Source organism: Aquarana catesbeiana, linkage group LG04 (genome assembly GCF_042186555.1).
Source record: "Aquarana catesbeiana isolate 2022-GZ linkage group LG04, ASM4218655v1, whole genome shotgun sequence".
Classification (NCBI taxonomy): domain Eukaryota; kingdom Metazoa; phylum Chordata; class Amphibia; order Anura; family Ranidae; genus Aquarana; species Aquarana catesbeiana.
Genome location: NC_133327.1, coordinates 408,487,575 through 408,507,688, shown reverse-complemented (window position 1 = coordinate 408,507,688; position 20,114 = coordinate 408,487,575). Strand labels below are relative to the sequence as shown.

General features: G+C 38.2%; 1 protein-coding gene across 7 annotated transcripts in view; it reads right to left on the bottom strand.

The window, feature by feature from the left end:
* TMEM200A (transmembrane protein 200A) overlaps window positions 1-20,114 on the bottom strand; it is a 273,341-nt gene that overhangs the window by 56,013 nt on the left and 197,214 nt on the right. For 3 of the 7 annotated variants that reach the window (XM_073627259.1, XM_073627260.1, XM_073627261.1), the window contains one exon: window positions 6,807-19,659. The exons of the other annotated variants lie outside the window; for them this stretch is intronic. In XM_073627259.1, the coding sequence (XP_073483360.1) occupies window positions 18,187-19,647 (1,461 nt within the window). In that variant the 5' untranslated portion in view covers window positions 19,648-19,659 and the 3' untranslated portion in view covers window positions 6,807-18,186. Of the gene's footprint in view, window positions 1-6,806; window positions 19,660-20,114 lie in introns of those variants that run through there. 7 annotated transcript variants of the gene reach the window in all.

Sequence of the window (20,114 nt, the reverse complement as noted above, 5' to 3'; positions counted from 1 at the left end):
CCGACCGCCTCACGTCTATATACGTCAACAGAGCGGCACGGGCAGGCCTTCCCGCGGGCGGGGGGTCCGATCGGACCCCCCCTGGTGCCAGCGGCGGTCGGCATTTGTCTGGCAGCGATCAGAGATGAGGGGGAGGCCATCCGATCGTGGCCCCCCCCTCGCGATCGCTCCCAGCCAAAGAGAAACATCCCCTGCCTGTGTATAGTACACACAGGCAGAGGATGTGATGTCATCTCTCCTCGGCTTGGCAGTTTCCGTTCCGACGCCGAGGAGAGAAGACATCCGAGTAAGTGTAAAACACTACACAACACAGTAGAACATGCCAGGCACACTAAACACCCCCGATCCCCCCCCTGATCGCCCCCCGATCCCCCCCAATCACCCCCCCCTGTCACAAACTGACACCAAGCTGTTTTTTTTTTTTTTTCCTGATTACTGATTGGTGTCAGTTTGTGACAGTTAGAAGTGGTAGGGCAGTGAGTATTAGCCCCCTGTAGGTCTAGGGTACCCCCCTAACCCCCCCTAATAAAGTTTTAACCCCTTGATCACCCCCCGTCACCAGTGTCGCTAAGCAATCATTTTTCTGATCGCTGTATTAGTGTCGCTGGTGACGCTAGTTAGTGAGGTAAATATTTAGGTTTGCCGTCAGCGTTTTATAGCGACAGGGACCCCCATATACTACCGAATAAATGTTTTAACCCCTTGATTGCCCCCTAGTTAACCCTTTCACCACTGATCACTGTATAACCGTTACGGGTGACGCTGGTTAGTTTGTTTATTTTTTATAGTGTCAGGGCACCCGCCGTTTATTACTGAATAAAGGTTTAGCCCCCCGATCGCCCGGCGGTGATATGCGTCGCCCCAGGCAGCGTCAGATTAGCGCCAGTACCGCTAACACCCACACACGCAGTATACGCCTCCCTTAGTGGTATAGTATCTAAACGGATCAATATCTGATCTGATCAGATCTATACTAGCGTCCCCAGCAGTTTAGGGTTCCCAAAAACGCAGTGTTAGCGGGATCAGCCCAGATACCTGCTAGCACCTGCATTTTGCCCCTCCGCCCGGCTCGGCCCACCCAAGTGCAGTATCGATCGATCACTGTCACTTACAAAACCCTAAACGCATAACTGCAGCGTTCGCAGAGTCAGGCCTGATCCCTGCGATCGCTAACAGTTTTTTTGGTAGCTTTTTGGTGAAATGGCAAGCACCAGCCCCAGGCAGCGTCAGGTTAGTGCCAGTAGCGCTAACACCCACGCACGCACCGTACACCTCCCTTAGTGGTATAGTATCTGAACGCATCAATATCTGATCCGATCAGATCTATACTAGCATCCCCAGCAGTTTAGGATTCCCAAAAACGCAGTGTTAGCGGGATCAGCCCAGATACCTGCTAGCACCTGCGTTTTGCCCCTCCGCCCGGCCCAGCCCAGCCCACCCAAGTGCAGTATCGATCGATCACTGTCACTTACAAAACACTAAACGCATAACTGCAGCGTTCGCAGAGTCAGGCCTGATCCCTGCGATCGCTAACAGTTTTTTTGGTAGCGTTTTGGTGAACTGGCAAGCGCCAGCGGCCTAGTACACCCCGGTCGTAGTCAAAGCAGCACTGCAGTAACACTTGGTGACGTGGCGAGTCCCATAAGTGCAGTTCAAGCTGGTGAGGTGGCAAGCACAAGTAGTGTCCCGCTGCCACCAAGAAGACGAACATAGGCCCGTCGTGCCCATAGTGCCCTTCCTGCTGCATTCGCCAATCCTAATTGGGAAACCACCGCTTCTGCAGCGCCCGTACTTCCCCCATTCACATCCCCAACCAGATGCAGTCGGCTGCATGAGAGGCATTTTCTTTATGTCCTCCCAAGTACCCATACCCAACGAACCCCCCCCAAAAAGATGTTGTGTCTGCAGCAAGCACGGATATAGGCGTGACACCCGCTATTATTGTCCCTCCTGTCCTGACAATCCTGGTCTTTGCATTGGTGAATGTTTTGAACGCTACCATTCACTAGTTGAGTATTAGCGTAGGGTACAGCATTGCACAGACTAGGCACACTTTCACAGGGTCTCCCAAGATGCCATCGCATTTTGAGAGACCCGAACCTGGAACCGGTTACAGTTATAAAAGTTACAGTTACAAAAAAAGTGTAAAAAAAAAAAAAAACACAAACAAAAATAAAAAAAATAAATAGTTGTCGTTTTATTGTTCTCTCTCTCTCTATTCTCTCTCTATTGTTCTGCTCTTTTTTACTGTATTCTATTCTGCAATGTTTTATTGTTATTATGTTTTATCATGTTTGCTTTTCAGGTATGAAATTTTTTATACTTTACTGTTCACTGTGCTTTATTGTTAACCATTTTTTTGTCTTCAGGTACGCCATTCACGACTTTGAGTGGTTATACCAGAATGATGCCTGCAGGTTTAGGTATCATCTTGGTATCATTCTTTTCAGCCAGCGGTCGGCTTTTATGTAAAAGCAATCCTAGCGGCTAATTAGCCTCTAGACTGCTTTTACAAGCAGTGGGAGGGAATGACCCCCCCACCGTCTTCCATGTTTTTCTCTGGCTCTCCTGTCTCAACAGGGAACCTGAGAATGCAGCCGGTGATTCAGCCAGCTGACCATAGAGCTGATCAGAGACCAGAGTGGCTCCAAACATCTCTATGGCCTAAGAAACCGGAAGCTACGAGCATTTTATGACTTAGATTTCGCCGGATGTAAACAGCGCCATTGGGAAATTGGGGAAGCATTTTTTCACACCGATCTTGGTGTGGTCAGATGCTTTGAGGGCAGAGGAGAGATCTAGGGTCTAATAGACCCCAATTTTTTCAAAAAAGAGTACCTGTCACTACCTATTGCTATCATATGGGATATTTACATTCCCTGAGATAACAATAAAAATGATAAAAAAAAAAAAAAAAAATGAAAGGAACAGTTTAAAAATAAGATAAAGAAGCAAAAAAATAATAAATAAAAAAAAAAAAAAAAAAAAAAAAAAGCACCCCTGTCCCCCCTGCTCTCGCGCTAAGGCGAACGCAAGCGTCGGTCTGGCGTCAAATGTAAACAGCAATTGCACCATGCATGTGAGGTGTCACCGCAAACGTCAGATCGAGGGCAGTAATTTTAGCAGTAGACTTCCTCTGTAAATCTAAAGTGGTAACCTGTAAAGGCTTTTAAAGGCTTTTAAAAATGTATCAATTTTGTTGCCACTGCACGTTTGTGCGCAATTTTAAAGCATGTCATATTTGGTATCCATGTACTCGGCCTAAGATAATCTTTTTTATTTCATCAAACATTTGGGCAATATAGTGTGTTTTAGTGCATTAAAATTTTAAAAAGTGTGTTTTTTCCACAAAAAATGCGTTTGAAAAATCGCTGCGCAAATACTGTGTGAAAAAAAAAAAATGAAACACCCACCATTTTAATCTGTAGGGCATTTGCTTTAAAAAAATATATAATGTTTGGGGGTTCAAAGTAATTTTCTTGCAAAAAAAAATAATTTTTTCATGTAATCAAAAAGTGTCAGAAAGGGCTTTGTATTCAAGTGGTTAGAAGAGTGGGTAATGTGTGACATAAGCTTCTAAATGTTGTGCATAAAATGCCAAGACAGTTCAAACCCCCCCCAAATGACCCCATTTTGGAAAGTAGACACCCCAAGCTATTTGCTGAGAGGCATGTTGAGTCCATGGAATATTTTATATTGTGACACAAGTTGCAGGAAAGAGACACATTTTTTTTTTTTTTTTTGCACAAAGTTGTCACTAAATGATATATTGCTCAAACATGCCATGGGAATATGTAAAATTACACCCCAAAATACATTCTGTTGCTTCTCCTGAGTATGGGGATACCACATGTGTGGGACTTTTTGGGAGCCTAGCCGCGCACGGGACCCCGAAATCCAAGCACCGCCTTCAGGCTTTCTAAGGGCGTAAATTTTTGAATTCACTCTTCACTGCCTATCACAGTTTCGGAGGCCATGGAAAGCCCAGGTGGCACAAAACCCCCCCAAATGACCCCATTTTGGAAAGTAGACACCCCAAGCTATTTGCTGAGAGGTATAGTGAGTATTTTGCAGACCTCACTTTTTGTCACAAAGTTTTGAAAATTGAAAAAAGAAAAAAAAAAATTTTTTTTCTGGTCTTTCTTCATTTTCAAAAACAAATGAGAGCTGCAAAATACTCACCATGCCTCTCAGCAAATAGCTTGGGGTGTCTACTTTCCAAAATGGGGTCATTTGGGGGGGGGTTGTGCCATCATGGCATTTTATGGCCTTCAAAACTGTGATAGGCAGCGAGGAGTGAAATCAAAAATTTATACCCTTAGAAATCCTGAAGGCGGTGCTTGGTTTTTGGGGCCCCGTACGCGGCTAGGCTCCCAAAAAGTCCCACACATGTGGTATCCTCATACTCAGGAGAAGCAGCTGAATGTATTTTGGGGTGCAATTCCACATATGCCCATGGCCTGTGTGAGCAATATATCATTTAGTGACAACTTTTTGTAAATTTTTTTTTTTTTTTGTCATTATTCAATCACTTGGGACAAAAAAAAATAAATATTCAATGGGCTCAACATGCCTCTCAGCAATTTCCTTGGGGTGTCTACTTTCCAAAATGGGGTCATTTGTGGGGGTTTTGTACTGCCCTGCCATTTTAGCACCTCAAGAAATGACATAGGCAGTCATAAACTAAAAGCTGTGCAAATTCCAGAAAATGTACCCTAGTTTGTAGACGCTATAACTTTTGCGCAAACCAATAAATATACGCTTATTGACATTTTTTTTACCAAAGACATGTGGCCGAATACATTTTGGCCTAAATGTATGACTAAAATTGAGTCTATTGGATTTTTTTTATAACAAAAAGTAGAAAATATCATTTTTTTTCAAAATTTTCGGTCTTTTTCCATTTATAGCGCAAAAAATAAAAACGGCAGAGGTGATCAAATACCATCAAAAGAAAGCTCTATTTGTGGGAAGAAAAGGACACAAATTTCGTTTGGGTACAGCATTGCATGACCGCGCAATTAGCAGTTAAAGCGACGCAGTGCCGAATTGTAAAAAGTGCTCTGGTCAGGAAGGGGGTAAATCCTTCCGGGGCTGAAGTGGTTAATAGCAGCAAGGTTGACTATAACAAAAATTATGGAATTCCAACAAAGCACCGAACTTATCTTATGTTGTTATATGGTTAATTGCACAAGCTCAATATGAGCTGATGTTAGCGTATAAAAATTACAACACGGTAAAGTTTGAGAAACTATGGCAAATGTGGACTAGTCACCCTAGAGCTTCTACCTCACTCAAAAACATGAGCTGCAGTTCTTAAAACATATTTCAGTATTATTCCAGGAGTAACATCAAGGTTTCACAGTTCTCTCTTTTTTCTAAGTTCTTGAATTGTCCATGACAATGTTCTCATTATATTAGCTAGAGCCTGTTTACAGCTTGAACACAATGGGGTAAACAGAGAATTTACTATACTGTTTATGTATGCTTCATTTGATCATTTGTATGACTAGTGCGTGTCCATTACTTTGATTGAAATGTGTGTGTAAATGTTTTACTGCTATACCTGATTGTTATATACCAGAACCAGCTGCCTTATGTTTTCTGTTGTTTGGAAATTTCAATAAAAATTCTTTAATGATGAAAAAATAAAAAGAATGAACAGGAGTTACCTGTTTATACTTTGGATAAAGTATATAATAAGGGATAATTCACTCACAGATATGTATATGTAAATGTTACCTTGATCTACTGAGCCCTGTAAACAACTGTCTTTTTACAACCGGTGGTAACGAAAAAGAAAAAAACCTGTGAAAAGGGGCCTAAAGCTCCACCCACCAGCTGGATAAAGGTTAAAAATTAATGCACGATATTTTATAATTACCAAATTAAAAAAAGTAACAATAAATGTTAATGTTTTATTGTGACCATAATAAAGACTAATATATACACTATATTGCAAAGTATTGGGACACCTGCCTTCACACGCATATGAACTTTAATGGCATCCCAGTCTTAGTCGGTAGGGTTCAAAATTTAGTTGACCCACCCTTTGTGTCAATGGGAATGTTTGACCATTCAGAAGCGCATTTGTGAGGTCAGGCACTGATGTTGGACGAGAAGGCTTGGTTCGCAGTCTCTGCCCAAATTCATTCCAAAAGTGTTCTATTGGGTTGAGGTTGGGACTCTGTGCAGGCTAGTCAAGTCCCTTCACCCCGAACTCGCTCATCCATGTCTTTATGGACCTTGCTTTGTGCACTGGTACGCAGTCATGCTGGAACAGGAAGGGGCCATCCCCAAACTTTTTCCCACAAAGTTGGGAGGATGAAATCATCCAAAATGTCTTGGTATGCTGACGCCTTAAGAGTTTCCTTCACTGGAACTAAGGGGCCAAGCCCATTCCATGAAAAACAACCCCACACCATCATCTCCCCTCCACCAAATGATTTGGACCTGACCTCAACCCGATAGAACATCTTTAGTATGAATTAGAGGGGAGACTGCGAGCCAGGCTTTCTAGTCCAAGATCAGTGCCTGACCTGACAAATACACTTCTGGAAGAATGGTCAAACATTCCCATAGACACACTCCTAAACCTTGTGTACAGCCTTCCCAGAAGAGTTGAAGCTGTTATAGCTGCAAAGGGTGGGCCGTCCTTACGGACGAAGACTGGGATGCCATTAAGTTCATGTACATGTAAAGGCAGGTGTCCCAATACTTTTGGCAATATTATATATATATAATATATATATATATATATATATATATATATATATATATATATATATATATATGACCAGTAAACATTTACTATTATATTATTACACGCTGTAACCACTAAACCTTTTACAATGTACAGTAAGGCCCTAATATCTCAAAGTCACATTTTGTTGAAGGTGTCATTTGTAAAATAACATCTAAAGATAAGTATCAAGTTAGTCAACAAGATGAGGGTCACTAAAGTAGATTATCTGTTTATCAGTCAAAATGCTGGGCAATAGAGAAAGGACAGTATATCTGAAAATATGAGATTAATGAAATCTGTGTGAGTACGGGTGCATGAGAGGTCTAATGAATGATTCAAAAGATACTATGCCTACATGTACCCTAATACCTATCGTGCTGTCTTGCAATCTCTGAACAAAACTGATCTCTGGAAGAGAACCAATGGTGCTCTATAATATTCACACAATCCTATCACAACACCTTTCTAAGGATCAGTGCATTTTCCTCTGAATAATGTTACATATTTTTAATCTCTTTGTCATACAGAACACATAGTGACTGCATAATACATGTTTTCAGTTAAAATATAAACTTTTGAATATATATATTATAAAATAATCAACAAATTCATAGTATATGGTATAATTAATAAATATTTTCAATTTACTTTATCTAAAAGCGTCAAATATGAATTAAAAATATATCCATAACATTTAAATATAAATCACTTTATGAAATGTAATTTAAAAAAAAAATCTCCATTTGTTATTAAATACCTATTTGTTGTATGTTTTTCCAGTGAATGCACTCTTCTCAGCAAATCTGAATTTCACAGTTTATCTAAAAACTTTAACAAGAGCTGATGAGTGTGACATCAGCACATTATAATAAAATAACATCTTTTCTGAAATCTTGAAACAGAGTTTGACTTTCTGTTATGTGTGCAAACAATTGTTAAAAGGAGAAAAATTATTTTTTTTAAAGCTGGATTCCAGGTAAACAGCTAAATACAAAACTCAAAAAAATATTATATAAATTGTACTATTTGCCAAATAATTTGTAATTGTGTTCTGCTAGTCTAGTGATCCAGGTACCCCTGCTAGTTTTTTTTCTCTACTGCAGTTAAATCAGATCTCCAATATTTTTTTTTTTCTTTGTTAAATAAAATTATTTCTCAGCACTTATAAAAATAAATAAAAATTACGTCCATTGCAATACTAATCTCCTGTCCAACACTGTGTCATACAAACTCATAGCTCCTAGGTCCAGTGCTATTTTTTTTTAACCCACTTCCTGTAAGTGCAGGCCATCATGGACCCTGCCAATGTATCCAAAGTTGGCCTGGGCTCATAGTACTACTGCACAGAATGGCATTCACATCATTACATAAGTACCATTCTGTGCAGCAATGAGGACCACCCACCACTGAGGCTGAGCAAGAAGATGAAAAATCTATGACATTGCATGATTGGCTGGAAGAAACTTGGATTTCAGGTATTATATATTCTACTAAAGTTATTGTTATTTTTGCTTTCTGTGTCCTCCTGAGGTGATTTCAGCTCACTTCCTGCTTTGTTTGACACCCATAAAATAGACGCTAATGGAAATATCCACAATTTTTAACACAAACTAAATCAACAATAATTTGAATACTTTCCAAGCTAACAAAAGGAACCATCCAGCTAGGTACAGACCAAAATTATGTATACATAGAAATGATAAATTTTTTATGAAACTATTTTATTTTGAGAATATTTACAGTACCATAAATGTTTTATTATGAAATAAAATATTTGTTCACAGGTATACTCCAAGGCTATATAAAAACAATCTATAAAAAATGCAATAGCAATAGCAGTCTTTATTATCAAATTAGTAATACATTGAGAACCACTCTGAAAAAGTAATATTTATTGGAGAAACACATAAAACTCCAAACCCAACCAGGTGATTCAGAATCTTACAGGTCATGTATAATGTGTCTGTGTATGGTATTAAGTATCCTAGGTGAAAATATAAATGTTTTAAACAGTTTTTTGTTCTTTTTTTAATAGGATAATTTTTTATTTACAGTATTTACAGCTTATAGCCAGAAGGATGTGAGGATTAAGCAAGGGCGTCAGCTTAATGGAGGGTGAGATAATAGCTGAATAGATAGCATTGTAGATTTACTCACAAAAAGGGACATATTCCTACTCAGTGGAGGTATGTCAGATTGATCCCTTTGTAAAATATATGTAGATTATTTCTTTGTAAAACAGACATGTATTTAAAACAATAATAAAAGTGTGAACATTTATGCAGTAGTAATCAAAAAATTAAAAAAAAAAATAAAGTCAAACAAAAGCCAGTATATCTCACCCCAAGCTCCCCGGTATATATTAAATTGGGAGTGGCAGCATCAAATATATATGTTCTGGCAAGTCAAAAATTGATTACCAAATACGCTTTTTTCTATTTATTTACTTGTATATTTTTATGATACATTTTTCTATATTAACATATGTTCATATTGTGTGTAGTGAATGCTCAAATATTTTTTTTCTTTTTAATTTGCATTCAGAGGAAAGTCTATTTGGTTTCAGCATTGCTATTGGTTTTTCAAAAACTAGATTGCTCCAAAGCACTGTGGGAGATTTTCATTCTTGTCTAGATTTCCACTTTAACAACAGCTATCACAGTGTCTCGTGCATATGAATTTGTGGCTTGACTTTGATGATTTTGATGTCGCTTACTATATTAAATACCTAAATAACCCTGCACCTTTATATCCATTACCTGGCAGGGTCTCTCCTTGTTCCATGGTTTGTGACATGGGTCTGAGCAAACAAAGAGCTGTGCTTCTACTTGGGATACCCTATTGCAGATTAGCAGCATGGTGGGACTAAACTATCACTATTATGGGTTCATTTTACCATTAAAACATTTTAAAACAATCCCTGGTGATTTGTCAGTCTTGGGATCAAGACCTTGCAGGGAACAATGTTTATCAATTCATATTATATGAACCTTCAGCAGTATGAAAAGCATAAAAATGAACACATCCACTTAAAAGGAATAGGACATTAGCTAGTTTTCACATACTTTTGTATATGGAAAAAAATTCCATGGGGATAATGAATTAGGCACATATTCAGAAACAGTTACAGTATATGCAAACAGCTAGTGCATAGCACAGCTTCCTTTTTCTAGATTCAACGTGAACCTGTCCTTTTCCATATTAGGAAAATACCCGATTGGCTTTGTAAGAGCTACCATAGACAGCATGTAATCACTTGTGAATTATCCAGTGCTTCCAGGATTGGAGAGAATCCATGACTCTCTTCCTGCCATAATGCTTTACTGGATTCTTGGGTGATCAATGGCCAGTCCCAAACACTGTCACATGGCAGTGGGGAGGTGCATGCTGAGTTCGGTGACGCTTTGGACTTTCTGAATTTGAAACCTGCGCAGGACTATGGAAACCTCTTTCCACTGCCATCTGTTAAAATTGCAGAAGGTCTAAATCTGCACAGGAGTTTTATGGTGCTCAGACAACATATTGGGGTGGTAGGTAAGGTTAATATAGCCTGTCTATGATGCCTCCTATAAAGCTAATGTGTTACTTTGTATGCAATGGGTAAAATACAGGCTTAGTTTAATGCTTATCACCCAGTGATTTGATAGGACTCTTTATTAAGGCAGCTGAAGTAACAATGGCAATGTTTAATATAGTAATTTTAGCACACTGAATCCTTTATTTCATTCATATTAACAAAAGACAATTGGCTAATAGGAGTTGCATGTTTTATATTGTTTTTGTATTACTAAATAAGTTTGAATAATGTACGTATTATTTCAGATAAAATTGTGAAATGAGAATCTTCAATTACTCCAAATGTGACAATGAGAAGACTCGTTTTTTTTTTCAATGATAAATCTCTTTAATAAACATGAATGAACCAACCTTGTCAATATCTAGGAATATCAGATAATTCACAGCAGAAGCTGTCTGATCCCCAACCTTCATGACTACCCAATTTTTTTTTAATTAATAAAGCAGAAACCCAGTGAGTATAGGAGGGACAGATATCATTTTCAGATTACTTTTTCACACTAAACTGGGTTAATGTTTTTGAAGCTTGAGCCCATGTTGTTGGCTTTTCCATTTGCATTACTAGCTCAGTGCTGAAATGCCTACTGGCTTCAATCAGGATAACACAGCTTACAATCTTTAACTCTCTTGCTTTGTAGACGCCATCCAAAATGCCTAATGGTTTGTGTGATAGATTCTGAGGGGGAGGACAGTTTTCTATTGTTAAAAAAAGGAGCTTGCCCAATCTGGTAAGAACGGAAGTGGGTCAGTTATATTACCAATCATGTCATATGTTGCTTATGTCTACTATTTAAACTTCAACTTTTTAGGTCCTGGTGCCACACCATGTGGCCCATCAGCAATTACTATGCAGCCCCCTGGGTATTCTTTGGACTAACTTCTAGTAGAAAAATGATTTGGTTTATTTCTTTTACTCTTTCTATCTTACTTTTTTTTGTGCTGTCCATTCCTTTTCTTTTAATATTTTTTACACTGATATTTTCTAATAGATTTTGTTGAGAGAAATATCAGATGTGAAAATAGTTTTTTTATTAATGGGGGCACTAGGGAGCACACATGTGGAAACATAGGTTTGGAAAGTAGCAACAGTATATTAGCATAATAGCAGTGATCACTAGCAGTCCAGTGTATCTCCAATCTCTATGTATTTCTAGTCTCTGACTGTCTCCTGAAACATGCTCCCACATGCTCTCCATCTCCAACAACACTTGTCTTAAATTCACAGTTTCTGATCATCTCATGTAGCATACATACAGTTTCTCACCATTTCTTGTAGCATGTCAGAGTCTCTCTTGTTGCATGTCCTGTTGCAATGTCATTTTTCTGTAATATTATATTCATTGAATGTTATGAGTTGCCCTTTGGTAATGTCAGGGGGTTCATTTGAGGTCTGTTACACCAAATAAGTTAAACCCTGCAGTTTTAGGTGAATGGGGTTAGTTACTTTTACAGATACATGGATCCACTCATTGTGCTAACTCTGCATTCTAGTTGTGCTGAGTGTGTGAAAAAGAAAGTTTGAATGTGGAAATCTTCTGACAGCTACTCATGAGGCCACGCTTTAGGAGAATGTTTGGTACATTCATAGTTTATCTGCCCAAAACTTTTTTCATCCAAGAATTTATATGGTGCCTCCCATCTCTTGCATACAGAATGCTTAATGTAAGTTTTCCACAGCCACCAATTAACCACCAATTAGATTCAAAACCTGCCCTGAGCCCGGGTTCACACTACAACGGGCTGCGGATCGCACAGGAGCGCTGTGCGTCCCTTTTCCCTGTTTCAGGGATGAATCAGGGCCGATTCTATGCCTGAAACGGAGCCAAAGACGCACGTTTTTGTGCAGTGCACTCCGCAGCCGTCCCGGAGATATGTGAACCGACTCCATAGGGACCCGGTCACATTCTCCTGCTATGCGAATTAGATGTGCGGAAATGCACATCTAATTCGCATAGGTGTGAACCCGGGCTAAGAGTCCCAGTGTGACTTGTAATACAGAAGTGGAGAGAGAATTAGGAGTATACACGGCCAGGCTTTATTAAAGTGTTGCTAAACCCAGGGCACTGCATTCACTATATCTGATCTCACACAGTACACAGAACATGGAAATTCAATTATTTTTATAAATATAAACCGCTAAATATTTTTTCTCATCAGCAGTATATAGCAGTCTTGTGACTTCTATCAGTGTCTGGTTAAAGCTTGTAATGAGTTTTCATTCTACTCTGACTGTCCTTTGAGACTGCATGGCCCCTGACCCTCTGTCTGGACAGTGCTGATTGGCCCTGTGCTGACCACATGCCTCCCCAAAAAATCCAAAAAAACTCTCTAGCAATACACACCAAACTGAGCATGTGCAGAGTGCCCCAAGGCTCTGTTCTATCATGAGATGCCTTGGGGACAATGAAAGAAGGGGAGGATCAGAGAAGGCAGAATCAAATAGCCTTTTTACACAGTGTGGAGGATTAACCCCTTAGGTTCCACAGTGAGTATAACAAGCATGCTTTACTGCATATACAGACTGATTTTACTGTTGTGAGTTTAGTAACACTTTAGGTACACATCCAGCCGCCCACACTCTAGCTGCTCTCTAGATTCTGGATTCTGGTTGTGGTTTACCGAGAACTCCTGAGTGAAATACCTGATTTTAGCACAGCTACTGTGTTTGCTCAGTTACATTAGTAGCTCACTGATTGGTTTATGTTGTGTCCTGCAATTGTTCAATAACTGTGTTGTCCATGTAGCACCACTCAGTAACTTTGTCTACTATATATAAAACAGCCTATAGAGTACATAATAAACAACAACTGCTTTGGTAAAATCGTCTTTTAAAATAGGAAATGAAAGGGGTAGAATTTCATTGGAACACTTCTTTGGCTTACACAAACCAAACTAAAGACTGTTTATTATTAATGTTGTTCATTTGGTCACAATATGTAATTTTTGTCAGTAGAAAAAATAATATATATGCCTGTATATCAATATAAACACTTCTAATGTATAAAGAGCTATAAGACAAAAAAGATAGCTAAATTGACAGTAGCACCTATAGAAAATAGAATTGGGTAATACTCTTAAACATTTAGCATATAATGCTTCTTTATATTTACATATAGTTGAAATCAATTTGTAAATTGCCTAAACAAAGCAAAAGTAACACTTTATAGTAGGCAGAATAAGCATGCTTTTTTAATCCTCAACTCAAAGGCTTGACTACCACCGCTATCATCCTAATCTGTTGCTAGGCACCAGTACTTCCAGGTATTAGGAAACATGTGACACCCCTCCATTCCTGGTCTCCAGTGATCTTAGAAATGAAGGGGTCAATCACCTGATCCAAGAGCAATCATGTAAAAGTAAGGGGGCTGTTAAAGCTTTGACTTTTGAGAACATCAATACTTTCTCAGGACTTCTTGTGGCTCTAGCCATGGATTAGGGATTTGAGAGAGCATAGGAACGATATGTACAGGATGCTTAATCTTCAGGCAATAAAGTGAGTCTTTCCTCAGATAGTAATGAAGGCTTTTAAATTTGTAATATTTCATTGTAACATTGGCAAGCTTATTTCAAGCTTTGCCTGTATTATTAATATATGGAAACAGTGTAAAACTAAAAATGTAAAGAAGCCAAATACCAGGAATACTTAAAGGCAACTGTTAAAAAAACTACAACTACAGTGTGGTAAAAACGTTAAGAATTGTAAAATTTTTGTTAACTATTCCCGTTTTGTCCAATTACAGGGGCTTAGGGCAAGTATATCGCTAGGCAAAAGCTATTTTTGTTTTGTTTTGGATAGCGTGGGGAAGGGTTAGACCCTCTTTCAATTTTTCATTTTAGTCTTTGTCCCCATTGAGAAGATTCACAACTCTTTTTGAATTGGTGACCATTGTCACTGAGAAAGAAATTGAGGGAAATCCAAAAATTTTGAGTTGTCCCCAGAACAAGAGCTAAAGGAAAATCTTCCATTGAGGACACCTATTCTGAGAAGAACATTCTAAGAGAAGAATTCCTCTCAATTAGTTTTGGATATTTTTTATCTAACTTTCTGCTCTATCTCTGGACCAGGAAGTGAAAGGAAACTTCTCCAAAGGTACATTGACATTAAAAAAGGAAAATGGCAGATGTATTAGAGGTATTACCCATTCCTCCTCTATCCAAAACTTCAAAGATTTTTTTGGCTATACATACTCTTAAGGTTAGGGCACAAGTTCGGGCCGAACTTTGGTTGTTCGTATGTTCTGCGAACACCGAACAATATGCGGTGTTCGGGGCAAATTCGAAAGCCGCCGGAACACCGTTAAAGTCTATGGGACATTAACATGAAAAATCAAAAGTGTTCATTGTAAAGGCTTATATACAAGTTATTGTCATAAAAAGTGTTTGGGGACCCGGGTCCTGCCCCAGGGGACATGTATCAATGAAAATTTTTTAAAAAACGGCAGTTTTTTTGAGAGCAGCAATTATTTTAATGCTTAAAGTGAAACAATAAAAATGAAATATTCTTTTAAATATCGTGCCTGGGGGGGTGTCTATAGTATGCCTGTAAAGTGGCGCATTTTTCTCGTGTTTGGAACAGTACCACAGCAAAATTACATTTCTAAAGGAAAAATTGTCATGTAAAACTGATCGCGGCTGTAATGAATTGTCGGGTCTTGGCAATATAGATAAAAATCATTGAAAAAAAGAGTGTGGAATCCCCCCCAGTCCATTACCAGGCCCTTTGGGTCTGGTATGAATATTAAGGGGAACCCCGAACCAAAATTTTTAAAAAAATTGCGTGGGGGTCCCCCTAAAATCCATACCAGGCCCTTCGGGTTTGATATGGAAATTAAAGGGAACCCTGCGCCAAATTTAAAAAAAAAATCCATCCAAAGTTTAGTCAAAAAGTATTTTTTTTTAAACTTAGTACAATTAATGTATTTTACAATCAATGGGAATTGTCTTTTGTGCTGCTGAATGAGGTTATAGTTGAAATCCTCAGTCCTCTTGCCCCCCCCTACAACCACAGCCATGATCTGCTGGTGCTGAGGGGGTTATTATGAGCTGAGGGACATGTCATATGTAGGTGGAGGTGGACCTTTCATTTATCTGCTGGTCTTCCATTCATAGATTGTTTTTCATTCATGGAAGCTATAGTATGGCTTCTATCAATAGAGGAGGTGGGCAAAAAGGGCAGGCATAGTTGGAATTCGATGAATGCATATGTCGGGTCCCTCAGACCATAATAATCCCAGGCACCTGCAGGGATAGGGGGGATCAGAGGATTTCAACTAAAACCTTAGAAAGTAGCACAGGGGACATATTTTATTGACTGTAAGTATTGGCCCTTGTGCTGATTTTTTTTTTTTTTTTACTAAGCTTAGGCTTTAATACAGTGGAAATTGGGCATAAAGCTGTTGCACATGCTTGTAAATAATACATTTTTCTCATCTATAAAGCATTTATTCAATTATTAAATGCTGGGTAATTGTAAGGATAATACAACCGTCATGCATTCCTCTTTTTGGTTTCTTCTTGTGAAATATCACTCTAGCCTGAAGGGAATATGTTCAGGGTGCAAGTTACATAGGTGCAAGCATAAAGTGCTTGCGTGAGAGGGGAGTGATATTAAGAATAACTCCTAAAATCATGTTGGTGCGTTATATTTTGATAAAACTCACATCTTTGTTAAGAGCAATCAGATTGCAACCCCTGAAGTTATCTAAGTTACACATAACCATCACAACAAATAACACTCCTGTGTTGATATTGACATATACTGGATAGTAGACTACTACGCTAGGCTGGTTTCCATTGTTAGAAAAGGATGGACTCTTGTCCTTTCTAGTCTTACCAAAGAAAAGGTAAAAATGGGCAGGCTGAATTCAACAAAGCTAATATTTAAAGATATCCTAAAATCAGTCAATCTGATCAGAACATAATCCGCGCAGATGGGTTTATTCTGCTGATAAGCTTTACACCATAAACTGTCCAAGTAGTAAGGTAATACAAAGGCTAATGATGAAGTGCAAAGTACAATAAGCCATATCAATCATCCAAATTAAATTTCAGTATCATTAGTTCAGAAGGAGTCTTATTGGTTGCTGTTAGGTTAACGTGAACCAGTTCAGCTTACGTACAGTCTAAATTGTTTTATTATGATTCTGAAGGTTTACCTATGGCAGATTTATATCTACAGTACCCCTTTATTTAGCTTTACTTATTTAACTCGAGGATGACTCTGGAGGAGATAAGCATTAGAAGTGAGAAGTCCCTTGAATACTAACTACCCCATCAACTGGCTAAACTTCTACTAATAACACACGCAGAAATATTAATAAAAACTATCTGAAACAAGTTCTGATGTTATTGTCTATAGCAACAAATTAGCTTCTATCTTTCTTTTTTTTTTTTTTCACACACAGAAAAAATGTGCAAACGCTGAATAAATATGATCCAGTTGAGACAACGCTTTTTCTCAGACACTTTTTATTAACTCCTGCCATGGTGTTTTGAAGTTCTTAAGTAGGTATAACAGTGGGAAAATCTGATTATTTTATAAGTAAGTCTACGCATTAAAGCCTCATGCACACGGACGTTTTTACAGCTGCTTTTTTGAGCATTTTTTGCAGCTTAAAAAGGCCTGTCTATGTTAGTCTATGGCTTCATGCCCACCTAGGCATTTTTGAGCTGCAAATGGCATAGGCGTTTTTAAGCTGTAAAAAAAATCCAGGACCAGTGGGTTCTGAGAGACGTTTTTCAGCTGTAAAAACACTCTAACGCTGATAAACGCTCAAAAACGCTCAAAAACGTCACTCATCAACGTTTTTTAACGTTTTTGAGCCACTGAAAAAAAAAAAATAAATTTGAAAAAAAAAACGCAAAAAAAAGGCTAACACGGAAAAACACTAAAAAACGCTAATAAACGCTACAAAACGCTATTGCAAAAATGTTGAAAAAAGCTGAAAAAAGTTTTAAAAAATCACTGCAAAGATACTGGCGTTTTCATAACGTTATGTTAACATCCTGTGTGCATGAGGCCTTATGATAACTTAAGCCTGAATGATAAGATTCTTGCATACATTTTCTTTTTTTTTATGTGGCTTGGCCTCTGGAACAAAAGCAAAATGCTTGCTCACCCTTTCCCGGATTCTGCATTTTTATATTGGCCTGTAAGACAGCTCATCATAATGATGAGCCAATAGGAGTGTGAGGAGGTGGGAAGAGAACAAAAGTTATTTCAATGGCACTTACATTTTAGGAACATCAACAAAGAATATAATGGCAAATAAATGTCTTTCCATTGTTTCTTTACAGCTGTACCGTTCACAGCATCATCAATAGCATTTCATAAGAAATAACTGTTCCTGAAAATGCTAGATGCTTCAGCTATCCATAGGTATGAGATGATCGCTGCTTGATATACAACTTAGATAAATTCATTTTTGTCTGTGGGCACGTTGTGACCTCAGCCCCTGGCCAACCAGTTTCTGTAGTAAGATTAACTATTCTAAATGGATTTTAAAAACAATTACTATTTTCCCTAGGATGAGGCTGGCTCCAGGTATGTCTGTTTGCAAGCTTGACCAAAATGGTTAGGGTAAATCTTAGAAAACCAATGATCCACTAATGATGCTTGGTAATCTAACATTCATGGAACTGTGAGCACAACATAGGAATTATCATGGGAACAAATCATATATGCTATGTTATTGAGAATTTCCTGCTACAGGCCTGAGAACATAATCAAGTACCATCAGCATTATATATATATATATATATATATATATATATATATATATATATATATATATATATATATATATATATATATATATATATCCAAATTATATTTTATATGGGAGTTACAAGTCTTTAGCTAAAATTTAAAATCTTGTTTCTGATGTACCCCTCTTAAGGTTATTACTTAAAAACTCATCATGTTCAAAACTTAAGTTATTATGTGATCTTGAGATCATGAGCAGTTTTTCCTTGTTGGTGTAGTCTTTTTTTGCTGGAGGGGCCTGGGGTACAATCAACCTGTCCATTGGATCTTCTTTGTTCTCAAGTTTCATGTACCCCTTGCTGTTACTACGATCAAGCCTTGGCCAGCTTGGATGCTTTCTTTGTTCAGCTTGAACTGTAAGTGTAGAAGGACCTCTGTCTAAGTCTAAAGATTTAGAATGTGAAGATAAAATATGCAAAGAAGTGTTGGATCCAAATTGTTTTGGAGCAGCACCTGGGGATAAAAGCTTACCATTATTTGGTGCAGGAGCTAAAGAAGAGTCACTTCTGAGTGGTTCCATAAAAGAGATGCTACGTGATAAAGGTGTATTGGGAGGTTTATATTGTCTGTTTCCATCATCAGGTATAGGTAATGCTAATGAATCCATTGACACTTTCCTCAGCCTGCTACTGTTGATTTCTGAGTCTTCTGTAATGTTGTCTATATCAGGCTCATCAATAACACAGTTATTCAGTTTTATTACGGGCAATGTGAAAGCATTGATTGAAGACGACACTATGGACTTAGTTTCACATTTCTTGGAGCTGCTATTTTTATCATCTCCACTCCTGTTAGAATGACTATGAAGGCCAAACACTGAGCCTGATCTTTCCATAAGAAGCGGAGGCAGAAGATTAGTAAAACCTTTGCTCTCCCTGGGAAAGTTCTCTTCAATATCAATAGAGCTGCAACTCCTGTAGCTTCCAGGAAAAGATGCAATAGTATTGGCAGCCAATTTGGATGCACAAGGATTGTCAGAATGATGTAACTCAGTTTCCCCATAAAAGCCAGAGAAAGCTCCATTTAGATGCTTCTGCTCTTTGATCCTCATGCTATGAACATCTATAACAGTTGAATATATATCCCTCATATGAATAACTTTTGTCTCCTTATCACGATTTTCATGAAGTATAGCATTAGCACAAATAAAGATAAATATTCCAATACCCATTGTGAAAGGACCCAGCATTTTCATTCTCTCAGAATGCAAATGCTGTTCAAAAAATCTTACCATCATCCCAGTTTCTCGAAGTATTTCTGTTTTATTAACCTCTAAAGCAAGCTCTGATGTTAAAAATGTTTCTTTTTGAGGCCAGTAACCAAGAACTGCCATTGCAATTCCTGCTACAGAAATCAAGACCCCCAAAATCAGAAAGAATCCAGAAGGAGAGTAAAGTCGAATTTTCCCTCTAACAATCACTACATCTGCTCTTGGACGACGTCTTATAGGCTTCTTCTCAGCTGGTGGAGATATAGGCCGGGAAAGGAGATGCTGGGATCTGGCTGAATCTTGCCTTTTTAAGGCTGCCAGTCCTGTTATAACTCCTCCAGTTGCTATCATAGTTCCGCAAGTCTGAAAAAGAACAGAAATAAAATATTCAAGTTTTCCAGCCCAACATTGCAGAAAATCAGAGCATAGAAAATCCTGTAAAATGAATGGGTAAAATACATATTATGTATTTAATAATCATAGATATAATCTAGTATTCATACCCCTTGAAATTTTTCACATTTTGTCATGTTACAACCAAAAACATAAATGTATTTTATTGGGATTTTATGTCATAGACCAACACAAAATGGCAGATAATTGTGAAGTGGAAAGAAAATGATAAATGGTTTTCAAAATTTTTTACAAATAAATATCTGAAAAGTGTGACATGCATTTGTATTCAGCCCCCATGAGTAAATACTTTGTGGAACCGCCTTTCTCTGCAATTACAGCTGCAGGTCTTTTTGGGCATGTCTCTAATAGCTTTGAACATCTAAAGAGTGACATTTTTGCCCATTCGTCTTTTCAAAATAGCT